A 27,989-nucleotide genomic window follows, 5' to 3' on the forward strand; every position below is an offset into this window, starting at 1 on the left:
TTAATAATATGCCACACATTTTCCGACAGTACTGGCCACCGGCCCGACATCGGAGCGCACTCTCGCAGAACCTGTGCCGCGTGGCGTGAAAGCAATAAGAGCGTTTTTATGTGATTGCCTCGAGTCAACGGCTTTCCACAGGAAACATCGCCCCAGCCAGCCTGCCCAAGTGGAAACCGGAGTGTTATTTGCAAGCCAAACATGTGATGGAAAGCAGCCCAAGGATGATGTTTCGCAGAATGAGCTATTCAAATTAAATAACTTCTCAGCACCGTGGGAGTAATTTTTGTGCGGCTTGCCCGGAGAACGGAGCTCCCGCCCAGGCCCTACCCGAGCGATGAAAATGTATTTGCCAGCCAGTCAACCTTCCAACGCAATAAAATTTCGCCCGAGCTCCTCCGCACGGTGCGAAGCCTGATGGGTGGGGCATTTTGGCGCTGTTTTTATTATGTTTTTGAGTTTGCGGCGAGGAATCCTTATTAACGTGCGTGAAAAGCTTGATCCAACAAGTACATACTTTGAAGGACTTTGTCTGCTTCAATTCAAAACAAACGATGGTGGTTGATTTTGACAAGATACTCAACAACATCGTGATTACCGAACATCGTTATGAGGTACAGTTTTGCGAAGAAATGAAGAGCCACCATGAAGTTCTGTGATTTTAAGAGTATACGCAATATAAGTTCAACAATCAATGTGTGTTAAAAATAATTATAATTTTGTTGAATCTTGTTTTTTGTTCAATCAATTGATAGTTTTAGCTATGTTCTTGGACCATTGTTAATAATTATTATGTTCATGTCTCACTTCTCTGTTAGCCAGCTTTACGTAATCGTGCTATCTTGCTCGAGCTCGATCTTTATTTGCATCAGGACACTGTGACGAGGAGTCCGTCATTTTTGGGTTAAATTGTATTTTTTTCCACTGGGCCTACACCAATGTTGTTAATCGTTCAAATCAACGGCGTTTATATCATCGATGTCGATGATCGTTGATTTAAACGTAATCGTAATCGCAGCCATCGTTGATTTAATCGTCAACGTCAACGGAGTCGTTGATTTAAACGGCGTTGATCAACGCGTTGATTATCGATAATCAACGAGTTGATCAACGGCGTTCTTTTATAGTTTTCTAGAGTATTATGAGAAAAGAACGATTTTTTCATAAATGTATTGATTGAGAAACATTCTCAAATAGATGTGACATGGTTGTTCGGTGATCCGGGTGTACCAAGAGGACCGAAGTGACCGGATTTTAAACCGTAATTTAAGCCCTAGCTAATTGCTGGTCACTTTCATCTTCACTTTGGTTTCCAAGTCCAACCAGGATTTTTTATTATATAAATGACACCGAGGACGGACTATTGGGAACCGAGATATGGTCGGATTAACACCGGAATTATTGCTCCGGCGGGTTCAGTAAGAGTCTCGCGTGGCTAAATAACGACAGAATTTGTTTTTCTATGATACAATACTGAATTGACCACATGACCCATGTTCCAGAACCCAAATTGAGATCGGCCAAGATGTCAAACTTTATGACAGACCGGAGTAGCTTCCTGCTAGTATTCAAAGAGTAAACAAAATATTTATGACCTACTGCGATCGGTTTTCGGCACCACACGGAAAATTTATCTCTTGGGGTTCGATCGAAACTCATTGATCACCAACAGTAGGCTACTCCGGTCTGTCATGAAGTTTGACATCTTGGCCGATTTCAATTTGGGTTCTGGAACATGGGTCATGTGGTCAATTCAGTATTGTATCATAGAAAAACAAATTCTGTCGTTATTTAGCCACGCGAGAGTCTTACCGAACCCGCCGGAACAATAATTCCGGTGTTAATCCGACCATATCTCGGTTCCCAATAGTCCGTTCTCGGTGTCATTTACATAATAAAAAATCCTGGTTGGACTTGAAAACCAAAGTGAAGATGAAAGTGACCAGCAATTAGCTAGGGCTTAAATTACGTTTTAAAATCCGGTCACTTCGGTCCTCTTGGTACACCCGGATCCCCGAACAACCATGTCACATCTATTTGAGAATGTTTCTCAATCAATACATTTATGAATAAATCGTTCTTTCCTCATAAATACTCTAGAAAACTATAAAAGAACGCCGTTGATCAACTCGTTGATTATCGATAATCAACGCGTTGATCAACGCCGTTTAAATCAACGACTCCGTTGACGTTGACGATTAAATCAATGATGGCTGCGATTACGATTACGTTTAAATCAACGATCAACGACATCGATGACGTTGATTCATCGATTAACAGCATTGGCCTACACACTTAGATTTTTTTTTTACCGAAATCGGTAAAAAAATCGCAGAAAACAACCGATCTCATCGGTAAACTTAAATTTTATCAAAAATATTGTTATACTTGTTTTCTTTTACCGAAAATCCGGATTAAAAAAATTAACTTTACCAAAAAATTCTGTTTGAAATGTTCACAGATATCCGGTAGAAAATGACAGGAAATCTACGCGGTTTACCGAAGTTCAGTTGAATTTTGTTCAGCTATCTTTGTTCGAGTTAAAAGAAATGAAAAAAAGTGAGCTTTGGGTGTTTCCTTTGAAGTAGTATCAAATTAAATTGAAATGCGGATTGAGGGCAAGTATAGTATGGAAAACGGCGGTTTTTTACTTGGCTAGCGGAACACCAACGAAAAGTTGTAAAAATGTATTGATGGTTCAGATAAAAATGTCATCCGCGTTCGCCGAACAAGTGCTGCTTTTTCTGATCAATCGGTAGCTTGATACAAAACTTTACCGAACAGTACGGTTGTTTTGCGATTTCATCTTGGATTACAATTAACTGATCGATCGATGAAATAAACTTTAATCGAATGGATTACCGAACGTTCAGCAGCTGAAAAATCGGTATAATTCTACCGAACTCGGTAAAAATATGTAGAAAGCTTATGAGCCAATTCTGATTCGCAGATTCGCAGTTTCATTTGAAGTTTCGAATACGCTTCGTCTAATTTACCAGTCGGCCATGCTTTGTGAGAAAAAATAAAATAAAATATTGTTTCGAAAATTATCAATCAGCCTTCTTCTAAAATATGCTGGAAGCTTGGCAGTAATTCCAAATAATTCTTATTAATTTTAAGCAATTTTGTGTTGTTTTTCGTACTCCCAAGTAATTCTGAGAAAGCAAAAGTAATTCGTGACATATTGCCAGTAATCCTGGTAATTCCATTCAGACTGATTAGTCCTTGATGTTGGAAACCCCTTGGAGAGAAATGATTGTGTGAAGAAATGCTAATGATTTCGAAAAGAAGAAAAGAAGTTATTGAAAACTAAATTAAATATAATGTTTTGTAACATTTTTATCCAGTTCTTTTGCAGTACAGACTGTCCGACACCCCAGATTCTCTGATTAATACAAAAAAAAGTAACTGTGACAATTTTGAGCCAAATCGGTTAAGGCTTAGGGTTCGCTATTGATCATTGAAGTTTGTATGGGAAAATTCGCAACACAGTATGAGGAAAAATGCGCCTGCCAAGTGTTAGATTCTCGTAGGAAATTCAATTCTCTACAACTTTGTCGAAGGGTGCAAGAAGATCTTAAACCTTAACCGATGTTGCTCAAATTTAGCACAGCTACTTATTTTTTTTTTAAAGAATCAAGTATCTCTTCAGGTCTTCAAAAAAAAAAAAAAAAAAGATTTTTCTTGTCACCCTAAGGTGGAGAGTTCAACCTGATTTATGATACTACTCTACAGTGAAACAGGTACCGTAAACCGGGGTGACTTTGATAGCCGGGGTGGCTTTGATAGGTTTGAGATTTTTCCGCAAAATGAAGAGTACAAATTAAATATGTACGGAATGGTTTTGAACCATACTGACCATGGTAGAGAAGTACTCAAAGTACCTCAAGATGAACTTTTCATGACATTTTGAAAGGTTTAAAAAGTTGGTTAACTATTATTAAGAAAATGTTGTTGAAAGGCGTTATTTCAAACTTTTCAAAGTGTCATGATTTTCTCAATAAACATGATTTTGAATCGGAAAATGGAAAACATTTTCGGTTTCTTTGCACAATTTTCCACTAGAAGAAGGTAAACTAATTTTATAAAAATGAAATAATATGTGTTTTTGAAACACAATTAAAAAAAATCTCCAAATTTATAGGCAATTTCAGTTGAACAAATTTCATATGAAATGTGAAAACATGTGATTCGTGCTTCGAATTCAGTTCAAAATGTAATATAAATCGATAATTTTATGAAAAATACTAGATTTAACGAATTTCAGGCAAAATTCCGACCTTTTAACAACTTTACCTAAAATTTTTAAGTATTTTGTTAAAAAGCCTTAGAACTTAGTTAACTTATATAAACATTGATTTTTTTTCTTGAAAACTATATCATCAACCTTAGTAATGGTTCATTTAACGTAAACATGATGTTTGAACACCTATAATTTGATTTTAACAAGAAAAACTATGACTATCAAAGTCACCCCGGAATTTAAAATGAGAATTTTTAACGTAACTATTTTTCTGAACATTATAGAAAAATAACTTTTCCAGAAATAGTGCATGAACTTTGTGTGGCCTACCCCAGTACATGTTTTAAAAATAAAAATCTTGAGAAAAACCTTTCCAGTTGGGAAATATTTCAAAAATAAATTGAAATCCTATCAAAGTCACCCCGGTTTACGGTATATCAAAATCTTGGCATTGGTGATTCATTGAACCAGTTTCACGGGTCCCCCACAGACCGTTATTATGAAAAAAAAAATTTCCACCCAAAACCAATGATTGGACATGGTTTCTGGGACCTCTAGGCCGAGTTCCAAAATATTTGCCTGCAGAAATTTCGAATACGGTCAGTTTTAGTGTTTCGAGTAGAAATTAAGGAGAAATCACATGTGAAATGCATAGGAAAAGATCAAAGTTTCAATGTTTTAACTCCAAAACATTACTGGTCATGGTTTTAAATTGTACTAACAAGTAGCAGAATGATATAAAAACGATTTACAGCTCTGACTTAGCCGGATTAAGCCTAAGTGAAGTGACTTATGTTTATTACTTACAAGTTTATACCTTAATATTAAAAAAAAACTCCTACATCAAGAAATTTTAGTCAAGGAAATCTAGATTGCACAAAAATAACTTAAAATGGGGTGACTTTAAACCAAGGGGTGACATTGTACCAATAAACGCATAAAGATTGCTTTGATAAGCTTGAATTTTACGTTAATTTATTTACTTGTAGAAGGATTAATTTGGTCTATTTATGTTCCCACAAAGCAATTTGATGATATTGCTACGCAAATCTGCTTATTATATTTGAATAAAGCCTGTTGATTCAAAATTGAATTAATTAAAATAAATTTAAAATCTCCCGGAATCCTCCAAATTTGAAAATGGTGCTCACATTTTTCAGTTCTGAATCAATTCCTACTGAAATCAAATAAAACAATCAAAATATTAGGGAAACAAATTTTGTGATGTGGCAAGTTTGTAACATTGCAATTAGAATAAAATTGTTCTTTTTGCCTTCCTCACCTCAATGAGGAAAGGCTATAAAATCACTCGAAAAATGAACTTCTTTATTCGACCTCTAGACCCACCTTCACGTATACCTATCGACTCAGAATCAAATTTTGTGTCTGTGCGTGTGTCTGAATGTGAGTCCGTGCACCGAAAAATATGCACACGATTATCTCCGGACTGGCTGAACCGATTTGGATCGTTTTTGTCTCATTGGATCCGTCTTGGGGTCCCACAAGACCTTAGTTAATATTATGAAGTTTAGAAATGTACTTCAAAAGTTATGCTAAAAAAACGATTTGGCTAGAGTTGGAAATATTTTAAAAAGGGTGGTTTTTGTAAGAAAACCCACCCCAGTATTCGAAAGACCTTTACAACGCGTTCAAAAGTTTGAAGATCTGACAACCCTATCAAAAGTTATGAGCACTTAAGTGTTAATTATACACTTTTTTGAGGCCGGATCTCAAATATTTTGATGAAAAAGTTATCCGGATCTATTATGCGACCCATCGTTGGATAGATAATCAAAAGACCTTTCCAACAAACCCTAAAGATTGAAGATCTGACAACCCTATCAAAAGTTATAAATACTTTAGTAATTCACTTTTTTTTTAGGCCGGATCTCAGATATTTTGATAAAATAATTGTTATTTATACACTTTTTGAGGCTGTGTGTTGTATGAATGCGAGGAAGGCACCAAACACCTAAAGGTGGATTAAGTAACGTTTTTTGTCTAAAATCGTTTACAAATTTCAACCTTACGAATTAAATCCGGAGAGTACTCTAGCTATCATTTAGCTCATATATTTTTGTTGTCCTGTGTAATAATTATAATTAGCAAAAATTTAATGACTCAACTTCCCACAGGATTAATATTTCAAACCAACCAATTATTTTCCAACATTGCAATTACGTCATAAAAAAAATAACATTTCATAATTGAATAAAATAATGTTCATACACTCATAGTTAGGATTCAATAAAACATATTATTGATCATCAAGTGCGTTCACTAATACAGTATTCATCAAAACAAATCCTACTTCTGCCCAATGTGAAAACACAATCAATCTGTTAACAAGTTTGGCATATCTTATGAAAACATGAAAACACCGACACCGACGTAACACTCCATGTAAAAAATCTGCTGAAATGTGTCCCAGCACGACTCACCCCAATTACTTCCTTGGAATCACCCCTTGCCGATAAAAATATATTTCGCAACACTGCTCGACCCATTGTTTGCAAACAAATCGTAGTTAATGAATGAATCAGCTGATTTGTGTTTACAAACAAAATAGAATCAGTGTTGCCTCGCTGATACATTTTTCGAAAAACCGTTTGACAGCTCACCGGACTTACCGGAGGGGTGATGAAAATACTACAGTAAAATATCAAATCAAATCAAATTGTTCGCTCTACAACATTTCCAGCCAAACTGTGGTGAGAGGCAACCACGTTTAACACTCTATCACCGAACCCGGTATAGTCAAGTATGTACAGGCGATGTATGTTTTCAATGTGACTTGTGTCCTAAAACTTTTGTCGAGGTCAAACGGTAAGGCTTATGAATCTATAGCTCTATCTATTTTTTAGTGTTTCGTACTTATTGAACTTTTTATGGCAGAGAACAACATAATCTAAGAACAATATTTGCAACGATTATACCTTGCAATTCAAGCTTATCGAGCTTGTTGTTAAGCTATCTGGCTATTATAAAATCATAAAATTTGGTACAATGTCACCCCTTTGCACAAAGTTACCCCATTTTAAATTATTTTGTGCAATCTAGTTTTTCTTGACTTAAAATTCCTTGATGTAGGAGTTTTTTTTTAAATATTAAGGTATAAACTTGTAAATAATAAACATAAGTCACCTCACTTAAGCTTAATCCGGCTTAGTCAGAGCTGTAAATCGTTTTTAGATCATTCTGCTGCAATTTAGTACAATTTAAAACCATGACCAGTAATGTTTTGGAGTTAAAACATTGAAACTTTGATATGTAGAATGGTCCCAGGAACCATGTCCAATCATTGGTTTGGGTGGAATTTTTTTTCATAATAACGGTCTGTGGGGGACCCGTTAGTTTCGGACTAATTTAGCTACTTTGTACGAAACAAAAAAAAAAATGATCCCATTAATATGCCGTTTTCGCTTAGTAGTTCAAATAAGGTCCAATTTGTGTTGATACAATACTTTTCCTGATTCAGCGAATCATATCTAGAAAGGAAACAATCACAATCAGCTTTTCATTTCTCAATAGAGAATAGAGATGAAACCATTGAGAAATGAAAAAAACGTGATCATCGAACTATGCTTTTGTGTCGGCAGAGTCCCAGAAAAAATGACACTCTGTATCACAAGAGGAAAATTTTTTTTTGGGTTTTTTAAAATGTGTGTGCCATTTTGAGCGAAATTGGTTAAGATTAACCCATTGCAACCCGAGCTAGAATTTTGCGAAATAAATGTTTGTCATACAAAATTGGATCTTTAAAATCGCTATTAACTTTTAACTATCGAGTTTTACAGTTTTAATATGTTCGACAAGATTGTAGAGAATTAAATTTGTAATGAGAATCTCTCCATTCGGAATATTTGGGTTAAAGTAGCGCAGCCTGCATACAAACCCTGAAGAAAAATCGGGGTTTTCGATCATTTTTCCTTGTTTTCTCATGCAAACTTAACCTTTGAGTATCAATAGGTATGTTGACTGATTTTGCTCATATTTGGCTCAAAGTCCTAGTGCAGCAAATTTTCGAAAAAAAAAAAACATTTTCTGGACAGGGCGCCTGCCTTTTTATAACATGAAATCGTGCTTGCCATTTCATTAGGGCACATAACTGTTGTAAACAAGAGCGTGTCCCTTTCACACCTTATGTAAACTGTCATTTGAGGGAAAGGGATAAACTATTGTTTACAAAAGTTATGTGCCCTTTTGAAATGTTATCATAAAAATGATTATGAACTTAATTCAAAGCATGAACGACAAACTTTGACAACCTTATGTTCAAGGTTTATCAACATGAAAGTGTGTTTGTTTGTGTGAGTAATTCCGCAGTAACAGTACAATAGGGCGTATCTGAGTTTGTAAACAAGCAGTCTATCCCTGTCTTACTTGACGTGAACTGTCACTTGAGCAAAAGGGATTGACTGCTTGTTTACAAACGCAGATTCGCCCTATTGAAATGTTACTACGGAATTGTGTGTGTGTTAAAGTTGTAAAAAATACAGACAATCACCGAAAGTAAAAGAAGGCAATAATAAAAATGGCAGTTACAGCTGAGACCAAACGCAACTTGACGCAAGGATGCCAATAAAACATGCCACAAATCCTATCTGGGGATCTTTCCGTTCATCGTTATCTTGCTCTATTCACAGGTTCAGCATATTCAAAAGACGGGAAGCTGGTGGACTCTGTCCAATGCTGTCGAAGAACGCAAAAAAAGTACTCCGTGAGTTTTATGAACTGAGATATTTTCATGAGCTCGGAGCAGACTGCTCTTTGTAGCTCGAATATAGTGATCATCAATAACCAGTCAGGCGCGATATCAAAGGATCAACCAAACCCAAGTTGTTGCTTATTCGGGAAGCTCATAAATTGGGCTAGTGATGCTGGGCTGCTTTCTTTGCTGCTGAAATTTCACAGCGTCGTTTTCATGCTGCCAATAGCCAATAGTCTGCATTTTTACGCTTTGGGTTAACGCTGTGGTAAAATGAAGGTTTTTTTTTCTCCCAACGATTCTTGTCTTCAGATGAAGATGATCGAAAAAATTCTTCAAATTTTTGGGAGGGATTTTTTTGGGAAAATAAGATTATTTTGCTCTTTTCCTGCACGCGTTCGATGATATTCAAATCAAATCAAATTCCATTCCACTCTTCAAACTTTGACGATGATGGTGAACCCAGCGTAAAATCACGTTCAGAGCTTTCTTGGGCCCACGAACAACCGGCAAAGATGGATGTGGTAGATTGCCCTCGAGGAGTTATTTGAGTGGTGAGTCCCCAAACATAAAATTGAAATTATGTGTGAAAGGGGCAAAAAGATGCCTTCACCATTACATTACATGGAGAGCATAGATAAGACTGGCTCAAGATTTAATCTTTAGCATCAAATATCTCAAAAAATACCTTTTCTACCAGAATAATTTATAATGTATAGTAACAATCAATTATAAATAACTTACAAAACTAGGTGTTCTGCCTAATAAAAAAATATGTGGTAAAGCCGTTGCAAATATTTTTTGAAGTTTATGTCCCTTGACTCTGTCCAAAGTCAATAGAGGGGAGGGGGGCAAAAAAAAAGAAATTGAAATTAAAAGCCATGGTTTTTACGTTTCTAGAGTTTTTTTTATTAGGTCCTATAATCATATGAAAGACAATAGTTTATTTGTCCTTTTCAAAAAAACTCTGGATTTGAATGTTGAATGATGTGTTTAAAATGCATTTTACACCTGCTCACAAGTTTTGTAATCACTAGTTTTCATAATTTTGAAGTATTGACGGTTTTTTTCGCAGAATAAAAAAATGTTTTGCAGTACTGTACAATGGAATTTCACAAAAATTTAAAATAGTTTTGATGTACACGCTAAATATGATTTTAAACGCAAGAAAATACATTTAAAATTGTTTTGAGTTCATTTGGCTTCTATTAACCGATTTTGCGTAAAACAGGTTTTGGGTGACTCACCAGTCACCACACATAACCTTCGGACGCCTAGAAATGAGCAGAAACTTGCAACAGAGACCACAAAAGACCCGAGGGTCGTCAAAGTGGATTAGGGGAAAGTGGGGCAAGTGTAACAAGCTAAGGAAATGATCGTTGTAACCTATTAAAAACGTTAAAAATCTGTCGGAATTTAAATAATCATCTTATTCCAGGTCTTGACTAAGACTTTGATAGAACAAGTTTTAAAAAAATCCTGTTTTTTAAAGCAAAAAATTGATTTAAAAAAAAATGATTTTCCGTACGTTCTACTCAACTAGTGGGGCAAGAAGAACAACCCGTTGGGGCAAGAGGAACAATGCATGAAACAACATGTTAATTTGCTAACAATTGAACTGTTATCACTCAGATACATCAGATTAGGATGTATTTGAAACGTTTCTTTAAATTTTTGATTAAATAATATTATTTTACTAAAAATTTGATCGTTTTTACGAAAAAAAAACAAAAATTACTTAGATGAAAAAAGGAAATTTTCATATTATTACCATATTTTGTATGGACAATCTTTTTAACAATTGTTTATCAGTTATTAAGTACTTGTATGTATTTATTTCCCAATAAAATATGTTGTTGAAGCAATTCGTAATTTTTTCCATACTAAAAATCCATATGGTACACTTGCCCCACCTGAACAAGATTTTTTAAAAGCTCTCAACAAAAATAACCAAAAGTTAAATCATACTTTATAATAGGTGCAAGTCATTGGTAGGGACACTACTGATCTAGGAAAAATTGCATTTTGATAAAATGAGCCTTAAAACGAACCCTAAGCCTTATTTTGTACTTTCCAAATATTATAAGAAAACAAAGGTTTGTAAAAATACTACATTAAATCTTATGCTCCGTGGCGTTTACTTCGTTTTGGCGGTTATGTGGTAGTAGAATCAGCTAATTGCATTGCTAGCAACAATTCCTCATACTGGAAATAATAAAAATTTTAAAAATTAAGGCCGTACGAGCGATTGTTCCTCTTGCCCCATATGGTCGTCTTGCCCCACCTTCCCCTACTTTGCTTTTTTTTTACCGATTTTGAAGGGAGGGGGACGACCAAAACTTTGAAAAATATTTGTACTTAACGGTGCACATCAACCAGAGCTTTTGCACCTAGATTTTTGTTACAGATATTTTAGTATTTTTGAAACTACGGGAACTATCGATATAATTTTTTATTCGTCCCCTAAAGTACTGTCTACAAAGCGATTTACAACAAAATTTGCCTATTTTTACAATCACGTTGTTGCAGGATTGGGTCCGTAAGTTTGTCAGTTTTTGAATAAGAAGACAACAACTTCCTTGGTTGCTGTGCACCCTTAAAAAAACTCTGGACTTCTTTTCCTTCCCCTTAAACTGCTCAGTCATTTCTGGATGGTTTCTAATGTCGTGGTGTTTTGTTCTGTACCAGCCTAACGTAAAGCAATTTCAATCGATACGATGAATTTTTGCTCGTGATGTGGAATATTATATTGAGCACCATTTTGAAGCACCCCAAGGGAAGTATTTATCATTGCAAATCGATTTTGTTAAGCGTCGATATTGAAGTGATGCAGTTTAATCACATGTTGCAGACGATTTACGATGCTTTCTGGTTTATTATGGATGATCACTAGAGAACTTGTGATGCTTTGCATAATCGTTTTTTTCCTGTAACAGTAAAAGTAAATGCCATTTTCAATCATTTGTCGGTGAAAAAGTATATCGTTATTTATAATTTGACAGCATTAGTATTTATAACACGTCTATGGTGGATTTGTCGTGAGTTTTACCTATCGATTGCCGTATTTTTCCATGTAGAATTGCATGCAAATAAAATAAAATAATTCCTAATAATTGAGCGCCATCAGTTTACTACTTGGGTTAGTAAATTTAAATTTGAAAATATTGTAAACAGTAAGTTAATGAGGTATTGTGACTCGCTACAGCTAGTTTTTGTTTGCCATTTGAGTTCAGTTTTTAAAAATCAGTTTAATTACACGTAAGTCAAATTTGCTACCTCTGTTTTAAATATTTCAATTCATACCTCGTCGAGCTTTTTTAAACATAGCTTTAACAGTATGGATCGTGCAGGTACAATGACGATAGTACCCTGTTTAGACTTGGCTATGGTTTGGGATTTACGTGTCAAAATTAATTTAATTACATAATTTTATCTTCAATACTGGGGGATGGTGAAATTCGGTGCTTAATTTGAGTACTAGAAGTTTTGTTCTGTATGCAAAAAGATATTTTTCATAAATGTTTCTTTTTGACATTGTCGTCAAACATAAAAAAGTAAGTAGAAAACGAGAAATTTTAAATTTTTGTTTATTTTAATTTTTAAAGCGTTTGGATGAAAATCCAAAGGTCCAACAATCAAAAAAATATGGTTTGCTTTTTTGGTGTTTTTGAACACCGGTTGTAAAAACATCCAAAAAGCAAAAAAAAAAAAAAAATGAAAATTTTCTGAATTTATTCATTCATAAATATTCTTGCAATTCTAAGAAAGTGTCCACATGGTTTGTATATGCCCTGACCAACTTTAATCGTGTTCAATCGTCCTGTGTTAATTTTGGTACATCGTCGTATTCGTGCTAGCTTGTCGCACGTGCAATTTGGGCCAAATTGATTAAAGAACGCCATTTTGTGCTGCTTTCAATGCCAAACTTTTCACACCTTCACAGATGCTCAAAACTCGATTTCAATCCTGGGTATTCAATAAAAATCAAAAAAACTCCTTGCATTGTTGTCACTTTTCATATGAACGAAGTTGCTATCTTGACACAGCCTGGGAAAAATCCTAAAAATATGGTGTCTTGAGGAAAGCTGTTTACTCTAAATCTTTAATTAATTTTTAATTTGAAACGAACGTTTCAAATTTACGTAGTCTTGAGGCTTGTAATAATCAGCCTTTTTCAACCCAAATTCAAAGGATGGTAATCCCTAGCCTTCAATACAAGCAACATTATCTGAGTGGATATTTGTCTTAGCTCCAAAGCTGAAACCAAAATTATTCTACAGACTTATTCCAAATAGGCTGCTTTTCCGTGTTAAAAAAAAAAACAAAAAAATACTTGCTTTAAAAACGGTTCTGTTTTTTCACTACACCCAAAGTTAAAGAACGAGAGGATAGTCCTCACGAAAAGAAACGTGAGAAAAGTGCTATTTTGCGAGAGTATAGTCCTCTCGCGTGTTCATTCGTTCATTGGAACAGTTCATCCTATTGAGTGGCTTATATGGACAAATGACCGCCACTTAGTCACCGTACCATGGTGGCCCATACGGCAAAGGCACGGTTCAATATGCCGAAGGTCTTGGGTTCGAGTCTCGGTGATGGTACTTTTTTTTGACAGATGAACTTTTTTTGAAGATGAACCCATGAGTAAAGTTCCTTCGGTAATTTTGGGATTTATCCTCTCCGTCCGCACACAGTACCATTTTACTACCGAATCGTGCTCTTTATTCTCTCGTATGCCGATGCCCAGTTCTGGGTGTAAACTTTATTTTTTCCTAACAATTGAGCAACATGGGTTTGGTTTGAGTTCAATATTGGGAGAATTTTCAACACTCACATTTAGGCTTTAATATTGCATAGGAACTTCACACAAGTAATCTTGGATTTAGGGACTTGCAAAAAAGAATCACTCAGACAGGGAAAGCATAAATGGATTACTTTCTGTATGTGGTGTACGTCGCCATGAATTATGAAGAAACCCTTAGGTCCCAGAATACATTACGTATTAATCTTGACACGTTCCCCAAAACAAGCCGTCTTTTACACACACTCACACTCGTACACATAAACAACAGGTAACAAAAGGGACCCTGGGCTGTGGGTGAAGGTTGCATTAGTGAAAGTATAAAATATCCCAACGCCAGCCCAGAAAATGATAACTCCGTGATTCGTAAAAATATCATAAAAACCTCGTTTTGGCTGGCCGCAAAATTTCCCTTGTCAGATCGGGGCGAACGAATGGTTGCCCTCCAGCAAGGGATATGTTTATAAATAAAATCTGATACGCACACATTGATTTTCTTGTCGGATAATATGAAATTTAGAGTGGCAGGTAGGCAACAGAAAAGCGACCAGATAAAGATCCGGAGATCTCCTCCCACCGCAGCCGCGTGTACAGTGCTAGATGGAATAAACTAGGCTTTTTTTTCGAGGAAAACGATCTTTAACAGTGGGTAGGGGAGAGAAGGGAGGATTACAAAACGAAAAAAAGGTCCCGTTTTATTACATTTCGATATCGTGAAATTGTTGTCGGGATCCGTCCAATATTAAAATATAATCTGGCGCTTCTCGCATTCATACTTTCGATCGGGATCGAATCTATGCCAAGGCCCTTTCCCCTACCCGTAATCGTAAATTTTGGCTGGCCCTTGAGTTTGTTGAGAGGGCTCTTAACAGATCCTTATTAGATTTCCCCTAGCAGACACACAAACAAGTTTTGTGAATGTATCCAGTGGGGTGGAGAAAGAACTTGGCTATAAAAAAACTATGAGAGTGGGAAGAAGCGCTTTATTTTGCGGGTGCTGCCCCCGAAGTGGGATAACTTAATTTTTGATCCGCCCGTTCGTTTTACCTTGGGTTGGGACGTAGATGTTCAAGTACAGGCAATCTTCCGATTGATTCCTAAGGTATGGTAAGAGTCGCTTTAAATATTCTAGTCTACCACGAGGCATACGCTCCAGGGCCGCAGTTTCATTGGCAATATCGGGAAGATGTTGCGGACAGACTGGGCTGAATCTGTGAAGTTGACAGGTGATGGAATGGGAAGTGGGTTAGTCCAGAGTCCACTTGAAGGAGCTTTTAGCAGCCTACCTTTCCGCTTTTTTGACGCCGGACCAAAGGGCCCCGGTGACGGGAGGCATGAAGCGGAGGGTGCCAATGGGTGGTGAAGCGTAGGGAATGCCCCGGAATGCTTCCACCGGGTCCAGATGGCGACCCTCCAGATGCTCAATCGTGCCAGACACCGACCCGTACTTTGTATGCACAACGCGCGAAGTCGTTTTCTTTACGGAATCATTCTCGTCACTATTGCCACCACCGCCGGATATCGTCGGGGCAAATAGAGGAATGATGATCACCAGTAATATCAACATGGTTATGCTGATCACGCTACTCGATTATTGACGGCATTTTTTTACACTCGCTGTGGAATATCCCCTTCTGAGCTTCGTGAGAACTTCATCACACCACATTAACACATCCACTTGCTTCGTGACGTTTTCATTTTCGCTTTCTCTCCAACTTGATTATCACACACATCCGTATCCTCCAGGGGACAAAAAAGCACTTCTTTTTGTTTCAGGCTCACATTTCTTCCATCCGGCGGAAGCCGACGGACACGGATGACCGTTTCGATATCACAAATCGATTGACTCGATCTTGATTACTTCTTCTCATCCGCAGCAATTAATCCATCACCAGTGCTGCCTGGACTTGCTACTTTCTTGGCACTTTAACTCACTCCACAGCAACTTCTTCGGTCAGCTTTGCTCCCGACATGCTCAATAACACTTTAACCTTCTCTCTTCGTCGTAGTGCCTCTTCGTCGGGGTATGGATTTTCTACCCTCGACACTGTTTCATTTGGCCTCACACTGAGAACATCACTCCGATTGCTCATCCTTCTCACGTATGCACCGTGTATCCTTGGCCGTACAATCCGCACACGTCACGGTCCTTTCTTCTTCGGTCGCGGTGACATCCATAAATCAATATTCGCAAAACTGTAAATCGGGCCCCAAATCACAGCCCTCGTTCGTCGTGTTTTCTTCCTTTTGCAGGCGTGTAAATCCAATCGATTGCTATCCGTATCCTTGCGACTGTATCCAGAAAGCGGCGGTAATCCGTGTTAGATCCATTGCAGCAGAGCGTCCCCGTCCCTGCCGACACCCACCATGGGAACCTGCTGCTCCTCCACTAGTAACGACAATAATTTGACATAATTCACTACACCAAACAGGCCGCTCGCGAGCCGAGCAAAATCTTGTCCTTCTGCACGCTCCCTCCCAACGGGATTCCGCCCCTGCAGGGCTCGGATTGGCCCCGGGGCAGGAGTTGGGGTTGTTCTTCAACACCTACACACCCAAAGACCCCACACACTTGGCCCCATATCCCCTCACCAACACACATACACACACAAACACAAACCCTCACCCTCGTGGAAGTATTCCCGCTCTTCCCACTCCTCCAATCTCTCTCTCTCTAGGCCCTCCGGTTTCACCAGCCGTTGCTCCCGATTCGGGGTTTAGGGCAGGTCGCGAAAAATGGCCCCCTTCAGCGACGGACGTTCTCGCGCGCGCGTTCGCTCACGGGTGCGTGTTTCGACCAGTATCGCTATTCACTACAGACTGACTGGCCCGTCTCCGTCGTCGTCGTGTCCGTGGTGCGTCCCGACCGGTTTGGGGTTTGGCTCGTACGGGCAAGGCGCCACGCTGCGGTCGGTGCCGCAAGCTGCCATCGTGGAAATGGGGGAAACTGCGCAAACGCGCACGCTGCCTCTGAGGAAAATGCTTTGGCTGTTGACGTTGGGAAAAGCGTTGCGAGAGTCGTCGGCCGCTGGAAAGTTTGTTGTGACAGCGTTGGTGCTATAAAATTTCAGGGGTGGGCTACAGGACGCACGATGTTCAAAAGATCAACTGAGTTAATTTAATCACTTTTTTGAATTAGTTATCGAAAAAATGTGTTTGCCTGGAAATTATCTAAATCTAATCTAGAAAGAAGGTCATAATGATTGATCATTTGATGATTTTCCTATTCTCGTCAGGGGGCTTCTACGAACTGTCAAACCAATACAAATGCAGCGTTATTGTTATGGAACCAGCCTGGTACCCACTTTTTGGATCGTTTACCCCAAAAAAGTTTGAAATAGGGCAAATGTTACACTTTTTGTCGCGCTCTATTGTTGGAAATTCAATTTTAAAATAATTAGTTTTTGCCTATTTTTCGAAGAATTAGCGTTCGCAAATGAAATGATTAGGTGTTTTAATGGTTTTATTGACGTTTTGAAGGATTTAGCATAGAAAAACAGCTTTAGTAAACAGAAAACCGAATTTTCGGCATTTGTTGTTCGGTCGTCGAGGAAGAGATGCGTTTGGTGCACCGGGTGATTCTGGCCGTTCGCAGCTAGTTCTTCCGGGAGTTGTTGTAAGGTGTCAGATCTGAACGCGGCTGAGTTGTTTGGACAGAAGGCCGCTGGGAGAATTCTGCAGCACAAGCAGTTCCGAGCGCTTCCTGAGGACTTTATCTGCAGCCCAATAACATTGGGCGGCAATATTGCTTGTATGAGTGCTACGGGAAATTTTGACAGTTCAGCCCCCCTGATTCTCGTATTTGTAGAATTGGGGTACACAGTAAAAAATTACCATATTTTCATCAGGGAATGATGACAGATTTGGTGTCAAAAAAAAGTGTAATATCACATCAGGAACTGGTAATGTTTCATCAGTTTCTGATGAATTTTCTTCAGGTTCACATTTTTACACCATTCAAATTACTAAAAAAATGGTTATAATCAACCAACTAAATTTTCAACCATCCAAAATTTAACAGAAAAAATTCTGTGTAGAGTAGTCATCAATGTCAAAAGTAAATTTTTGGTTTCTTACTTTAAATGATTTTTGTTTTCATGAGCATTTTGTAATGAGCTTTTTGTTGAATTTTCTTTCTATTAACCCTCTACAACACAACCGCACCTCTAGACGAGCGTCGATCTAAAAAATTGCCTAAAATCAATTTTTCAACCCATTTTTGATCTTTTAAAAGCATTGGGAAGAAGAAACTTTAAAAATTTAGAAAATTTTAGGGTTGGAAGTTTGGTTTTTGTTTTATGTGACTTTGCCAATGTTTTTGAAAGTGTAATTTTTTAGGCATCAACTTTGGCTGTGTTTTTTTACTAACATTTCTTATATTTTATTTAAAAACAAGTATGCAGTAATTTTTGTAGTATTCCAGACTAGGCCTCTACGCATTTTTTAAAATTTAAATTGTAATGGTGTGTGACTGTAAAACCATGAAAAACTTGAAAGGCAAAATGTATTGATAGCAGGTGGTAGAATAGGCCAAATACTACCAAAACCAAAGATAAACTAAACAAGATAAATGCAAATCAAAATATTAAAAATTAAACAAGAAAAACATAAAACAAGAGAAGTAAAGTTTTTCGTAGAACAAAAGTTGTTCAAAATGACATCCTGAACACGGGGAAACTAAAAATTTAACAAAACCATTAACTATGAAAAATGTTTGCAGCTTTATATTTTTAGATAAATAATGTTTAAGCTCAAAAAATGGGCCAGAAATAACTTTCAATCCATGTTTTGGAAGGTTTCCATAGATTGTGAAAAGTTTAATGAAGACAAATAAAAGTGCCTCATTGTTACCCATGGGTTGAAAAGAGAGGGGCACAATGAGGAAGCGCTGGGTCCTGGGTATTTTCTGAAATTTGGTTAAATCTAATGAAAGGACATTGTATCTCAACTCATACCCTTTAAAACGAGCGAAAAAAAAAGCCTGGGAGCGAAAATGTAGTTTCTGCCCATTATTCACATTCACACCCTAGAATCAATCTTTCATGAATAACTTTGCGAGGGAGCGTCCACAAACAAAGCCACTCGTATGGAAGAAGAGTATCCAGTAGACACACATTTCCCAAAGTGGTCTGGCGCCTAAGCCCGCTCGACTTTCAAACCAAAACAACTAAACCTTAACCAAATGTGCTCAAAATTTCAGGCTAGCTTTTTTTTTCATAAAATTATTTTTATTAGGTCCTTTTTGATGCTGGGACCTAGTTAGGGCCGAGTCGGCTTTTGTAATTGCATTTTACTTAAAGCTAAAAGTAATTACACAGGATCTTGAGTGTAAATGTTAGTGGGAGGGGAGCCGATTACCCGCGGCCTACTCGGGGTTAGTAGGGAAGGAATTAATGTTAAAAGACGAGGCGTGGGAAGGGAAGGGGATTGTGTAGGGGTCTTGGTTGGCTCTGCTGGCCTTTGTTTTTGTCCTTAGCCGCAACTCGGTTTCCAGCTGCTGGGGCGCGATCTTGCTCTGCTTCCGGTGCAAACCAGAAACTACGTCTTTGTGTGAAGGCGAGTTATACTAACTGAAGGAAAACTAACTGGAGGAAAACTAACTGAAGAAAAACTAACTGGAGGAAAACTAACTGAAGAAAAACTAAATGGATATTTTGGAATCTGAGAGGAACTGATATTCAGGCTAGCTTCTGGGAACTCGAAATCAAACACTTTTGTCTTTTTCATATATCCTAGAGCCACGCTAAGGCGTCATCCATAAAGTATGTCACGCTCTAGGGGGGAGGGGGGGGGGTCTGAGCAAGTGTGACATTGCGTGTTGTAAGTATAGGAAAAGCGTGACAAAGGGGGGAGGGGGGGTAAATTTTGGCTGATTTTAGCGTGACGTACTTTATGGATGAAGTCTAATGAACATGCGATAATCAAAAACGCTGACATGAGCGTTTAATTTTGCGTAAAATTTAATAAAATAATGCAAATATTATTTTACACTCTCTTGGATCACAACTTATTTTTGTTGTGTATGATGCTTTTAATACCGTCATCTTGGGCAAATCGAGACACATTGGGCGAAATAGGACAGCTGTTTTAGCCCTTCCACTGTGCAATATTTTGATAGTTTTGATGGGTTTCAGATAGAACTGATACAGATTAACAAAAATAGTGCATCGATTTTCAAATTTCAAACTTTAAATTGCTTTCAAACCTGCTGTCCCTATTCAGACTGTAGTCCCGAATCGGGACTCCCAATTCGCCTCGGATAGGTGCTTTTAAAGCATTCGAGGGAGAAAAAGCCAAAAATCTTTCCGTGTTCACACTCGTTTTCGTGGAGACGCAAGGTGGTTTTGATTCCAATGCTTTGTTTCAAAAAATTGACTTGTAAGTTACAAGTCAATTTTTTGAAAGTTACAAGTCAATTTTTTGAAACAAAGCATTGGAATCAAAACCACCTTGCGTCTCCACGAAAACGAGTGTGAATACGGAAAGATTTTTGGGTCCTGATTGCTCAAAATCAACCACTCCATTCGCGAGCACAAGTAGCAGGCGACGCGATACTGCCCTAATGAATTCCTACCGTTTGTCACTTTCACACCATTCGCTCCCGAACACTCTCTCTTCTACTCTCCTTCTCTCTCTGATCGGCTCAGTCTCCGAACGGCTCAGGCAGACCGAACGTCGCCGATCACTCTGAACTGAACACATTTTTTCTCTGATGCGCCGCGTTATACTCATTGATTTGGGTTGCATAAAATCAATGTTATCAATTAAATTGTGCATTTATTTTGATTTCATAACATTTTTGACACCATTCAAAGAAACTTCCACCAAGAAAAAATCAAATTGATGGCAAACTGAGGGCGTGAAGACAAAAAGACTGCCACGCTGGCGTTTGTGAGAATGGCTCTTCGCTGACCATGTTAGTGTGTGAGTGTCGTCGAGCGGTGGAGTAGGTAAATATTTTCACGATGTATTTGTTCGCTGAGTGAACAGTTCGGGCCACTCGCTAGCTGCTTGCGAGTATCATTCGCTCATGAATGCTAGCGGGTTGGAATAGGCGAGGAAAGGATAGGCGGTGAGTGAGTGTTTTCTGTTCATTGAACCGAAAATCAGGACCCTTGCTTGTAACGAAATAAAAAAATAGGCTATGGTGGGAGGTACATCTTAAATATATATTTTTTGAATACCCGAGCGGGAGATAAAAATAAATCTATGCAATATAATTATTTTTACTTTATCGATAGTTTTTGTAAGTTCAGATGGATCCTTTCAGCTGTGACTACAGAATTTGAAACCTTCCGCACGCATACCAACAAACAATGTTGATTATTCGTTCATTGAACAAGTTTATCCCATTGAGTTGCTTATATCGGCGGATGACCATAATATATTCGCGGAACGGGGGTGATCGAAACGGCAAAGGCACCCCGCATAATCAAAAACCATCGGGGGAATAGTCCAAACTATATTACTACTAAAAGAGATGTAGTTACCACATACTTAACCATTATCATATAGTTACGGCACTATACAAAACCATAACGAAACTGATCGTCAAATGATGACGTTTTTATTGAAGTAAATCTAATGATTCTAACTATTTTTGAACTATTTGGGGTACAATAACCTTACACTAAACAGTTCGGATTGTTTAGACAACGTGACTCAACGAAAAAATGTACAAGTCCAAATAGTTCAAACAATTTATCAACTTTATTGAGAACAATATAGCAAAATTCCACAGATTTTAGATTTTTATAGTCAGAACCTGTAAGAACTAAAAACCTACTATAAATGCTATAGTAGAACACAATTGATGGCGGCCACATTTTTTTCGATAAGTTTGTATAATCCAAATAATTTGTCAACTTACATGAAGTAAAATTACTATACACCATACTATTTTGAATTAAAAATTTCTATAAGTCCAAATAGTTAAAACAATATTTCAACAGTATGGAGTACAATTACAGTTTGTTATATAATCCAACTATATGTTAAACGATTGGTACAAAAATTTCAACTTTTATCAAGTAAATTGATCACAGTCGATTCCTCTGGATGATAGAGAACCTTCAACACCCCCACTTCTCCTCAGATTATCAGAAAACTCCCCAAAAGAAGAAAAATGTTACGAGGGCTCATGAAATTGACTTTTACTATTCCAGAAAAAGTAGGCATGCTGTTCTTACCATACACCAAAAATATGTGTACTACATGGTGGACTATTACTGTTCACTATAAAATGAGTCAATTGTTTGGACTACTTGGACTTATCGAAAAATACTTGCCCCCGAGCTTGCTCCCTTCTAACACAACATGTCACCAAAACCACTGAAAAACCACCAACAGATATAGATCAATCGGATAAGGCGGCAGCAGTTCGGCAGCAACGTAAATAACATCACATATAATGGCGTTAAACATTCACCAACTATCGATAGAACTTAAAAATCAAATTTGATTATATCCGAAGTAGTTATCACAACAATTGTAGGGTTCATTTTTGCGGTCTTTTTTAAAGTGTCGGCAAAGTAGTGTCGGTTAAGTAGTTTTTCAGAAACTATATAGGGAATAGTCAATTTTTTGGGCAGTGACTATTTGACGTAAAATCCAAGTTTATAAAAATATTTACATATGTATGAAAACCTCATATAGTTTTCTGCCTAACAACTAATTTCTCATATAGTAAAATCGACCAAAACTATTTTGGGAATGGAATTAATGGTTTGATATATCGTACATATATAGTTGGGTTACAATTTAATGAATAGTAGAGACCATTTGATAAATAGTTGAGTAACTATTTGTCATAAAGTAGTTATTTAGTTCATGACTATGCGGGACAGATTTGATTTGTCAAAAGTTTTGGGATTGAATCTTGAAGTTTTGTGTTCGAAACGTGGTCAACGCACGATGTTTTTATGCTGACAACTGAGAATCACAAAAAATACCTAATATAGTCTCCAAATGAAAGCAACTCAAAATCGCACATCTCCTGTGTCCGGCTTTGCGTGACAAGATAACACACCGTCACACCGTCGCTCGCGATCCGCCGTGAGTGATGAGCGTCGGTTGTCCTAAATTTTCACGGCGCGCCAGTTCAGCTCTGCTCAGTCGTCGGTGAGTCTTGGAGTTGCACGGACGTGCAGCGATCATCCTTCGGTGTCGTGCCGCCGCGCCGTGATCGAGAGGGGAAGAATGTCACTATTGCTGTGAAGAAGTGTGATCTGTGAAATAAAAATAAAACAAAAATAAAAATATATACTATCTAACCTTCAGAGTGCGCGGCAGAGCTTGGGTGTGTTACTTAACCACCAAATCGAGTGTGGATCGTTGCGTTTTCAACCGATGAAGAATTGTCGTTGTTTTTAGTGTTTTTTTTTTGTTATATTTTGGTGAGTGTTTTTTCGTCGAAAGGTTACACGTTGGTGTGAATTGTGTGTGGAGTGATACACCCTGTTGCGGTGAATGCGAACGCACTCCATTGGATGTAGTCAAATAAGCCCCTCGTACGCTGGGCTCGACGCAGCCAAGCACTGACAGCGCATGGACGCAGCCACGCGAACGGTTCGGTGACAGCTGGCAAAGCAGGTCCAGCTCTCGTCCTCTTTCCTCGAGTGACACTCGGCCAGATCGGATGTCAGTCCGCACTGGTCATCCTCGGCAGGCGATTTCCCGGACGGAATCTGGTCTCACAAATTGGCGACCGTGACGGAGTTGCATTTTTATTTGCAATTTAAAAGAATCTGCGGGAAATCGTCTGCCAAGGAAAGTGGAAAAGTAGGGAAGTGTGTGAGGAAAGTCGTCGGAAGAAAGTTTTGGCAAGTTTGTTTTCATCGTAAGTAGAGTGTGGCAAGTGGACAAGAATCGGTGAAATAAAGATTTGTGGTTGTGTGCGGAAGTTTGCTCAATGGTTAGAGCAAGTCTTTGGTGAAATTGAATTGGACAGAAAGTCAAATCATTTTCGAAAATCGCGTTGGGCACGGTGGGCCGATGAGCCTACCGTGGTAAATAGCCTGGAAGGCCGCGATTAGTGGAACATGTTATCGCGTTGGGCACGGTGGGTCTGATTGGCCCGCCGTGGTAAATAGCCTGGAAGGCCGCGATTGTTCCAAGAAAAAAAAGAATCGCGTTGGGCACGGAGGTCAGATGGGCCTGCCGTGGTAAGTAGCCTGCAAGGCCGCGATTGGTGGAACACGTTATCGCGTTGGGCACGGTGGGTCTGATTGGCCCGCCGTGGTAAATAGCCTGGAAGGCCGCGATTGTTCCAAGAAAAAAAAAAGAATCGCGTTGGGCACGGAGGTCAGATGGGCCTGCCGTGGTAAGTAGCCTGGAAGGCCGCGATTGGTGGAACACGTTATCGCGTTGGGCACGGTGGGTCTGATTGGCCCACCGTGGTAAATAGCCTGGAAGGCCGCGATTGTTCCAAGAAGAAAAAAGAATCGCGTTGGGCACGGAGGTCAGATGGGCCTGCCGTGGTAAGTAGCCTGGAAGGCCGCGATTAGTGGAACATGTTATCGCGTTGGGCACGGTGGGTCTGATTGGCCCGCCGTGGTAAATAGCCTGGAAGGCCGCGATTGTTCCAAGAAAAAAAAAGAATCGCGTTGGGCACGGAGGTCAGATGGGCCTGCCGTGGTAAGTAGCCTGGAAGGCCGCGATTGGTGGAACACGTTATCGCGTTGGGCACGGTGGGTCTGATTGGCCCACCGTGGTAAATAGCCTGGAAGGCCGCGATTGTTCCAAGAAGAAAAAAGAATCGCGTTGGGCACGGAGGTCAGATGGGCCTGCCGTGGTAAGTAGCCTGCAAGGCCGCGATTGGTGGAACACGTTATCGCGTTGGGCACGGTGGGTCTGATTGGCCCGCCGTGGTAAATAGCCTGGAAGGCCGCGATTGTTCCAAGAAAAAAAAAAGAATCGCGTTGGGCACGGAGGTCAGATGGGCCTGCCGTGGTAAGTAGCCTGGAAGGCCGCGATTGGTGGAACACGTTATCGCGTTGGGCACGGTGGGTCTGATTGGCCCACCGTGGTAAATAGCCTGGAAGGCCGCGATTGTTCCAAGAAGAAAAAAGAATCGCGTTGGGCACGGAGGTCAGATGGGCCTGCCGTGGTAAGTAGCCTGGAAGGCCGCGATTGTTCCAAGAAAAAAAAAAAGAATCGCGTTGGGCACGGAGGTCAGATGGGCCTGCCGTGGTAAGTAGCCTGGAAGGCCGCGATTAGTGGAACATGTTATCGCGTTGGGCACGGTGGGTCTGATTGGCCCGCCGTGGTAAATAGCCTGGAAGGCCGCGATTGTTCCAAGAAAAAAAAAGAATCGCGTTGGGCACGGAGGTCAGATGGGCCTGCCGTGGTAAGTAGCCTGGAAGGCCGCGATTGGTGGAACACGTTATCGCGGAAGGCCGCGATTGTTCCAAGAAAAAAAAAAGAATCGCGTTGGGCACGGAGGTCAGATGGGCCTGCCGTGGTAAGTAGCCTGGAAGGCCGCGATTGGTGGAACACGTTATCGCGTTGGGCACGGTGGGTCTGATTGACTCGCCGTGGTAAATAGCCTGGAAGGCCGCGATTGTTCCAAGAAAAAAGAATCGCGTTGGGCACGGAGGTCAGATGGGCCTGCCGTGGTAAGTAGCCTGGAAGGCCGCGATTAGTGGAACAGGTTATCGCGTTGGGCACGGTAGGTCTGATTGACCCGCCGTGGTAAATAGCCTGGAGGGCCGCGATTGTTCCAAGATAAAATGAATCGCGTTGGGCACGGAGGTCAGATGGGCTCGCCGTGGGAAATAGCCTGGAAGGCCGCGATTAGTGGAATATTTTATCGCGTTGGGCACGGTGGGTCAGATGAGCCCACCGTGGTAAATAGCCTGGAAGGCCGCGATTGTTCTAAGATAAGATTGAGTTGCGTGGGCACGGTAGGCCGGTTTGACGTGGTAATAATCTGAAATGCCGCTATTGTTGTTACTATATTAGCTATAAACTATAAAGCTTTGATAGGATGCTAACGATACACTAAGCAGTGAACTTTTAAGCGTAAACATGGGCTAGAAGGTAGCGAAGAATTGCGTTTCGAGGAAATGTGTTAGAATTATGAGAACGAGCATAGTTGTATAAAAAAGGAACTAAAAACAGCGAGAGAGAGAGAGAGAGAGAAAGGTAGATAGATAGATAGATAGAGAGAGAGAGAGAGAGAGAGAGAGAGAGAGAGAGAGAAAGAGAGAAAGGTAGAAAGGCAGCAATATCTGGGTGTCTGATTATGTTTGTTTACATTTCCGTAGCAGTATTTTTTTTAATCTTTTCAGAGATTGATGATGTTTATCTGATGCTAATTTAGTCTTGTATAACTGAGAGTTTGACAGAAATATTGGATAGGTTTGAATATCGCGACATCTTTCATGAACTACCACTACTTTATTAGGCAAGCTCAAAAATTGGCCGAAAAGCTTTAATGCCGAGATGGGAAAACAGTTGAACGAGTTATGGACTAGCAGCTAAAGAGCGAGCCGATTGTGGACCAAAAGAAGTATGTGGCTTAAAACTTGTAAGATTTTGTTTTTTATGGAGAAGAGGAGAGATGTGTGGAGTGATACACCCTGTTGCGGTGAATGCGAACGCACTCCATTGGATGTAGTCAAATAAGCCCCTCGTACGCTGGGCTCGACGCAGCCAAGCACTGACAGCGCATGGACGCAGCCACGCGAACGGTTCGGTGACAGCTGGCAAAGCAGGTCCAGCTCTCGTCCTCTTTCCTCGAGTGACACTCGGCCAGATCGGATGTCAGTCCGCACTGGTCATCCTCGGCAGGCGATTTCCCGGACGGAATCTGGTCTCACAAAAATTGTGTTTGTAAAACGGGCCACGAGTGCCAATTAGTTGCAGGGATCAATTCGGGTGACATTTTGAACCGTTGTTGCTCGATCGTGTCGATGATTGCACGGATGCACATGCGGTTAGAGTTCACTCACCTGCTTGTATTGCCGTTTTGAGTGAGTTTAGATGGCGAAAACAGAAATTTCCTCTGGTTGACTAAAAATACCCGGCGAGAAAGTACATTACGTGTGGCCAACAAGCGCAACTGGCACTCGTCACCAGAAAAAGAAGTGGTGCGCTGTTTTTCCGTCTTCCCCTCGAGTTTCGGCTCAGCTAAATATATATTTATAATATTAATGTTTGAGTCCGCGCGCGGAAAATGCTCGTTTGGCTTCCTTCTCGGCTCGAGGAAGTGGATTAAAGATCGATCCAAACGAGGCGATCACGTTTTTGCGCTTCAACGTGGAGATTCCTTCAAGTGACTGACGTCGTCACCGCTCACCGCTCAACGCGCCAGCTGCCTCAGTTTCGGTTCCGGACCAGGTCAGTACAGTACATCTGCCGTGGCAGGACTTTGTTTTCTTCGTTTAGTGTCGCAACATTGTTGGCTATATTTAGCTTTGCGCGTATTCTAGTACACAAGCAAGGCAAGCAGCACATTATGTGGTGAGGAGTGCCTTTTGTTTTTATGCAAATGATGACGAGTCCAAGAAGGAACGTTGCGAAAGCCGGCATTCTAGGAATGGGGAACGCTGCTCACATGACATGTGTTTGATTGCAGGAAATGTATGAGTGTTGAATCACGCAAAGGTTTTTTTTCTTCTTAGCTTTGCGTTGACACGCGCATTCTTACGAGTCTTTACTACTAATTTGACGTTTTGTTCTTAGTATTCATGCTGTATGTGAGCATATGTTAGCAGACAACGTTGGTGGGCTATCTGAAATTTATAAATCGATCAAACATGATCATTTTTTTTCTGTCGGTATCCCTTACTTTAATATATTGTGTTTGTTTTAAAATAATAACAAATAAATAAATTCGAGCCAATAATTACAACAAGGTATAAAAAGAGTTAACAGATTTTCAACTTAAACTCTAACGATTCTTTTTTGTATGATCAATTAATCCATTTTGAAGCATTAGTTTTTCCATAGACAAACAGATATGATTATTACATATCTGTTCTAAAACTGAACTACTGTTTCAAATCGAATGTCAATTTCAATTGCTCATGGGTTGTTCTACCTCAAACTCAAAATCTCATTATTATTTTCAAACCATCAACATTAAATGATTGGTGAACTAGAAGGAAAATGCAAACCATAATAAGAGAGCTTTAAACATTTTCTCAAGAACACAATGTTTGGCAACCAAAATTTAAAAAAAGCTTTTTTTCATTTTCTTTTTATTTTTCCTGTGTTCAGGAGGTCATTTTGGACAA

General features: G+C 39.4%; 2 protein-coding genes across 5 annotated transcripts in view; one reads left to right on the plus strand and one right to left on the minus strand.

Annotated features, from left to right (window-relative positions):
* LOC120426526 (neuroligin-4, Y-linked) overlaps window positions 1-16,791 on the minus strand; it is an 80,870-nt gene extending 64,079 nt beyond the window's left edge. Inside the window, exons 1-2 of the mRNA XM_039591295.2 lie at window positions 15,036-16,791; window positions 14,797-14,960 (exon numbers count right to left, since the gene is read on the minus strand). Coding sequence (XP_039447229.1) covers window positions 14,797-14,960; window positions 15,036-15,316 — 445 coding nt within the window. The 5' untranslated portion in view covers window positions 15,317-16,791. The remainder of the gene's footprint in view (window positions 1-14,796; window positions 14,961-15,035) is intronic.
* A 5,971-nt stretch (window positions 16,792-22,762) lies between these two features.
* The window catches only part of LOC120426524 (neuroligin-4, X-linked), a 41,952-nt gene continuing 36,725 nt past the window's right edge, over window positions 22,763-27,989 (plus strand). For 3 of the 4 annotated variants that reach the window (XM_039591293.1, XM_039591294.1, XM_052709682.1), the window contains exon 1: window positions 26,580-27,090. The gene's annotated coding sequence lies outside the window, so the exon portion shown is untranslated. Of the gene's footprint in view, window positions 23,145-26,579; window positions 27,091-27,989 lie in introns of those variants that run through there. The other variant, XM_052709683.1, reaches the window with a different exon arrangement.

This window comes from Culex pipiens, chromosome 3 (assembly GCF_016801865.2).
Source record: "Culex pipiens pallens isolate TS chromosome 3, TS_CPP_V2, whole genome shotgun sequence".
NCBI classification, from domain to species: domain Eukaryota; kingdom Metazoa; phylum Arthropoda; class Insecta; order Diptera; family Culicidae; genus Culex; species Culex pipiens.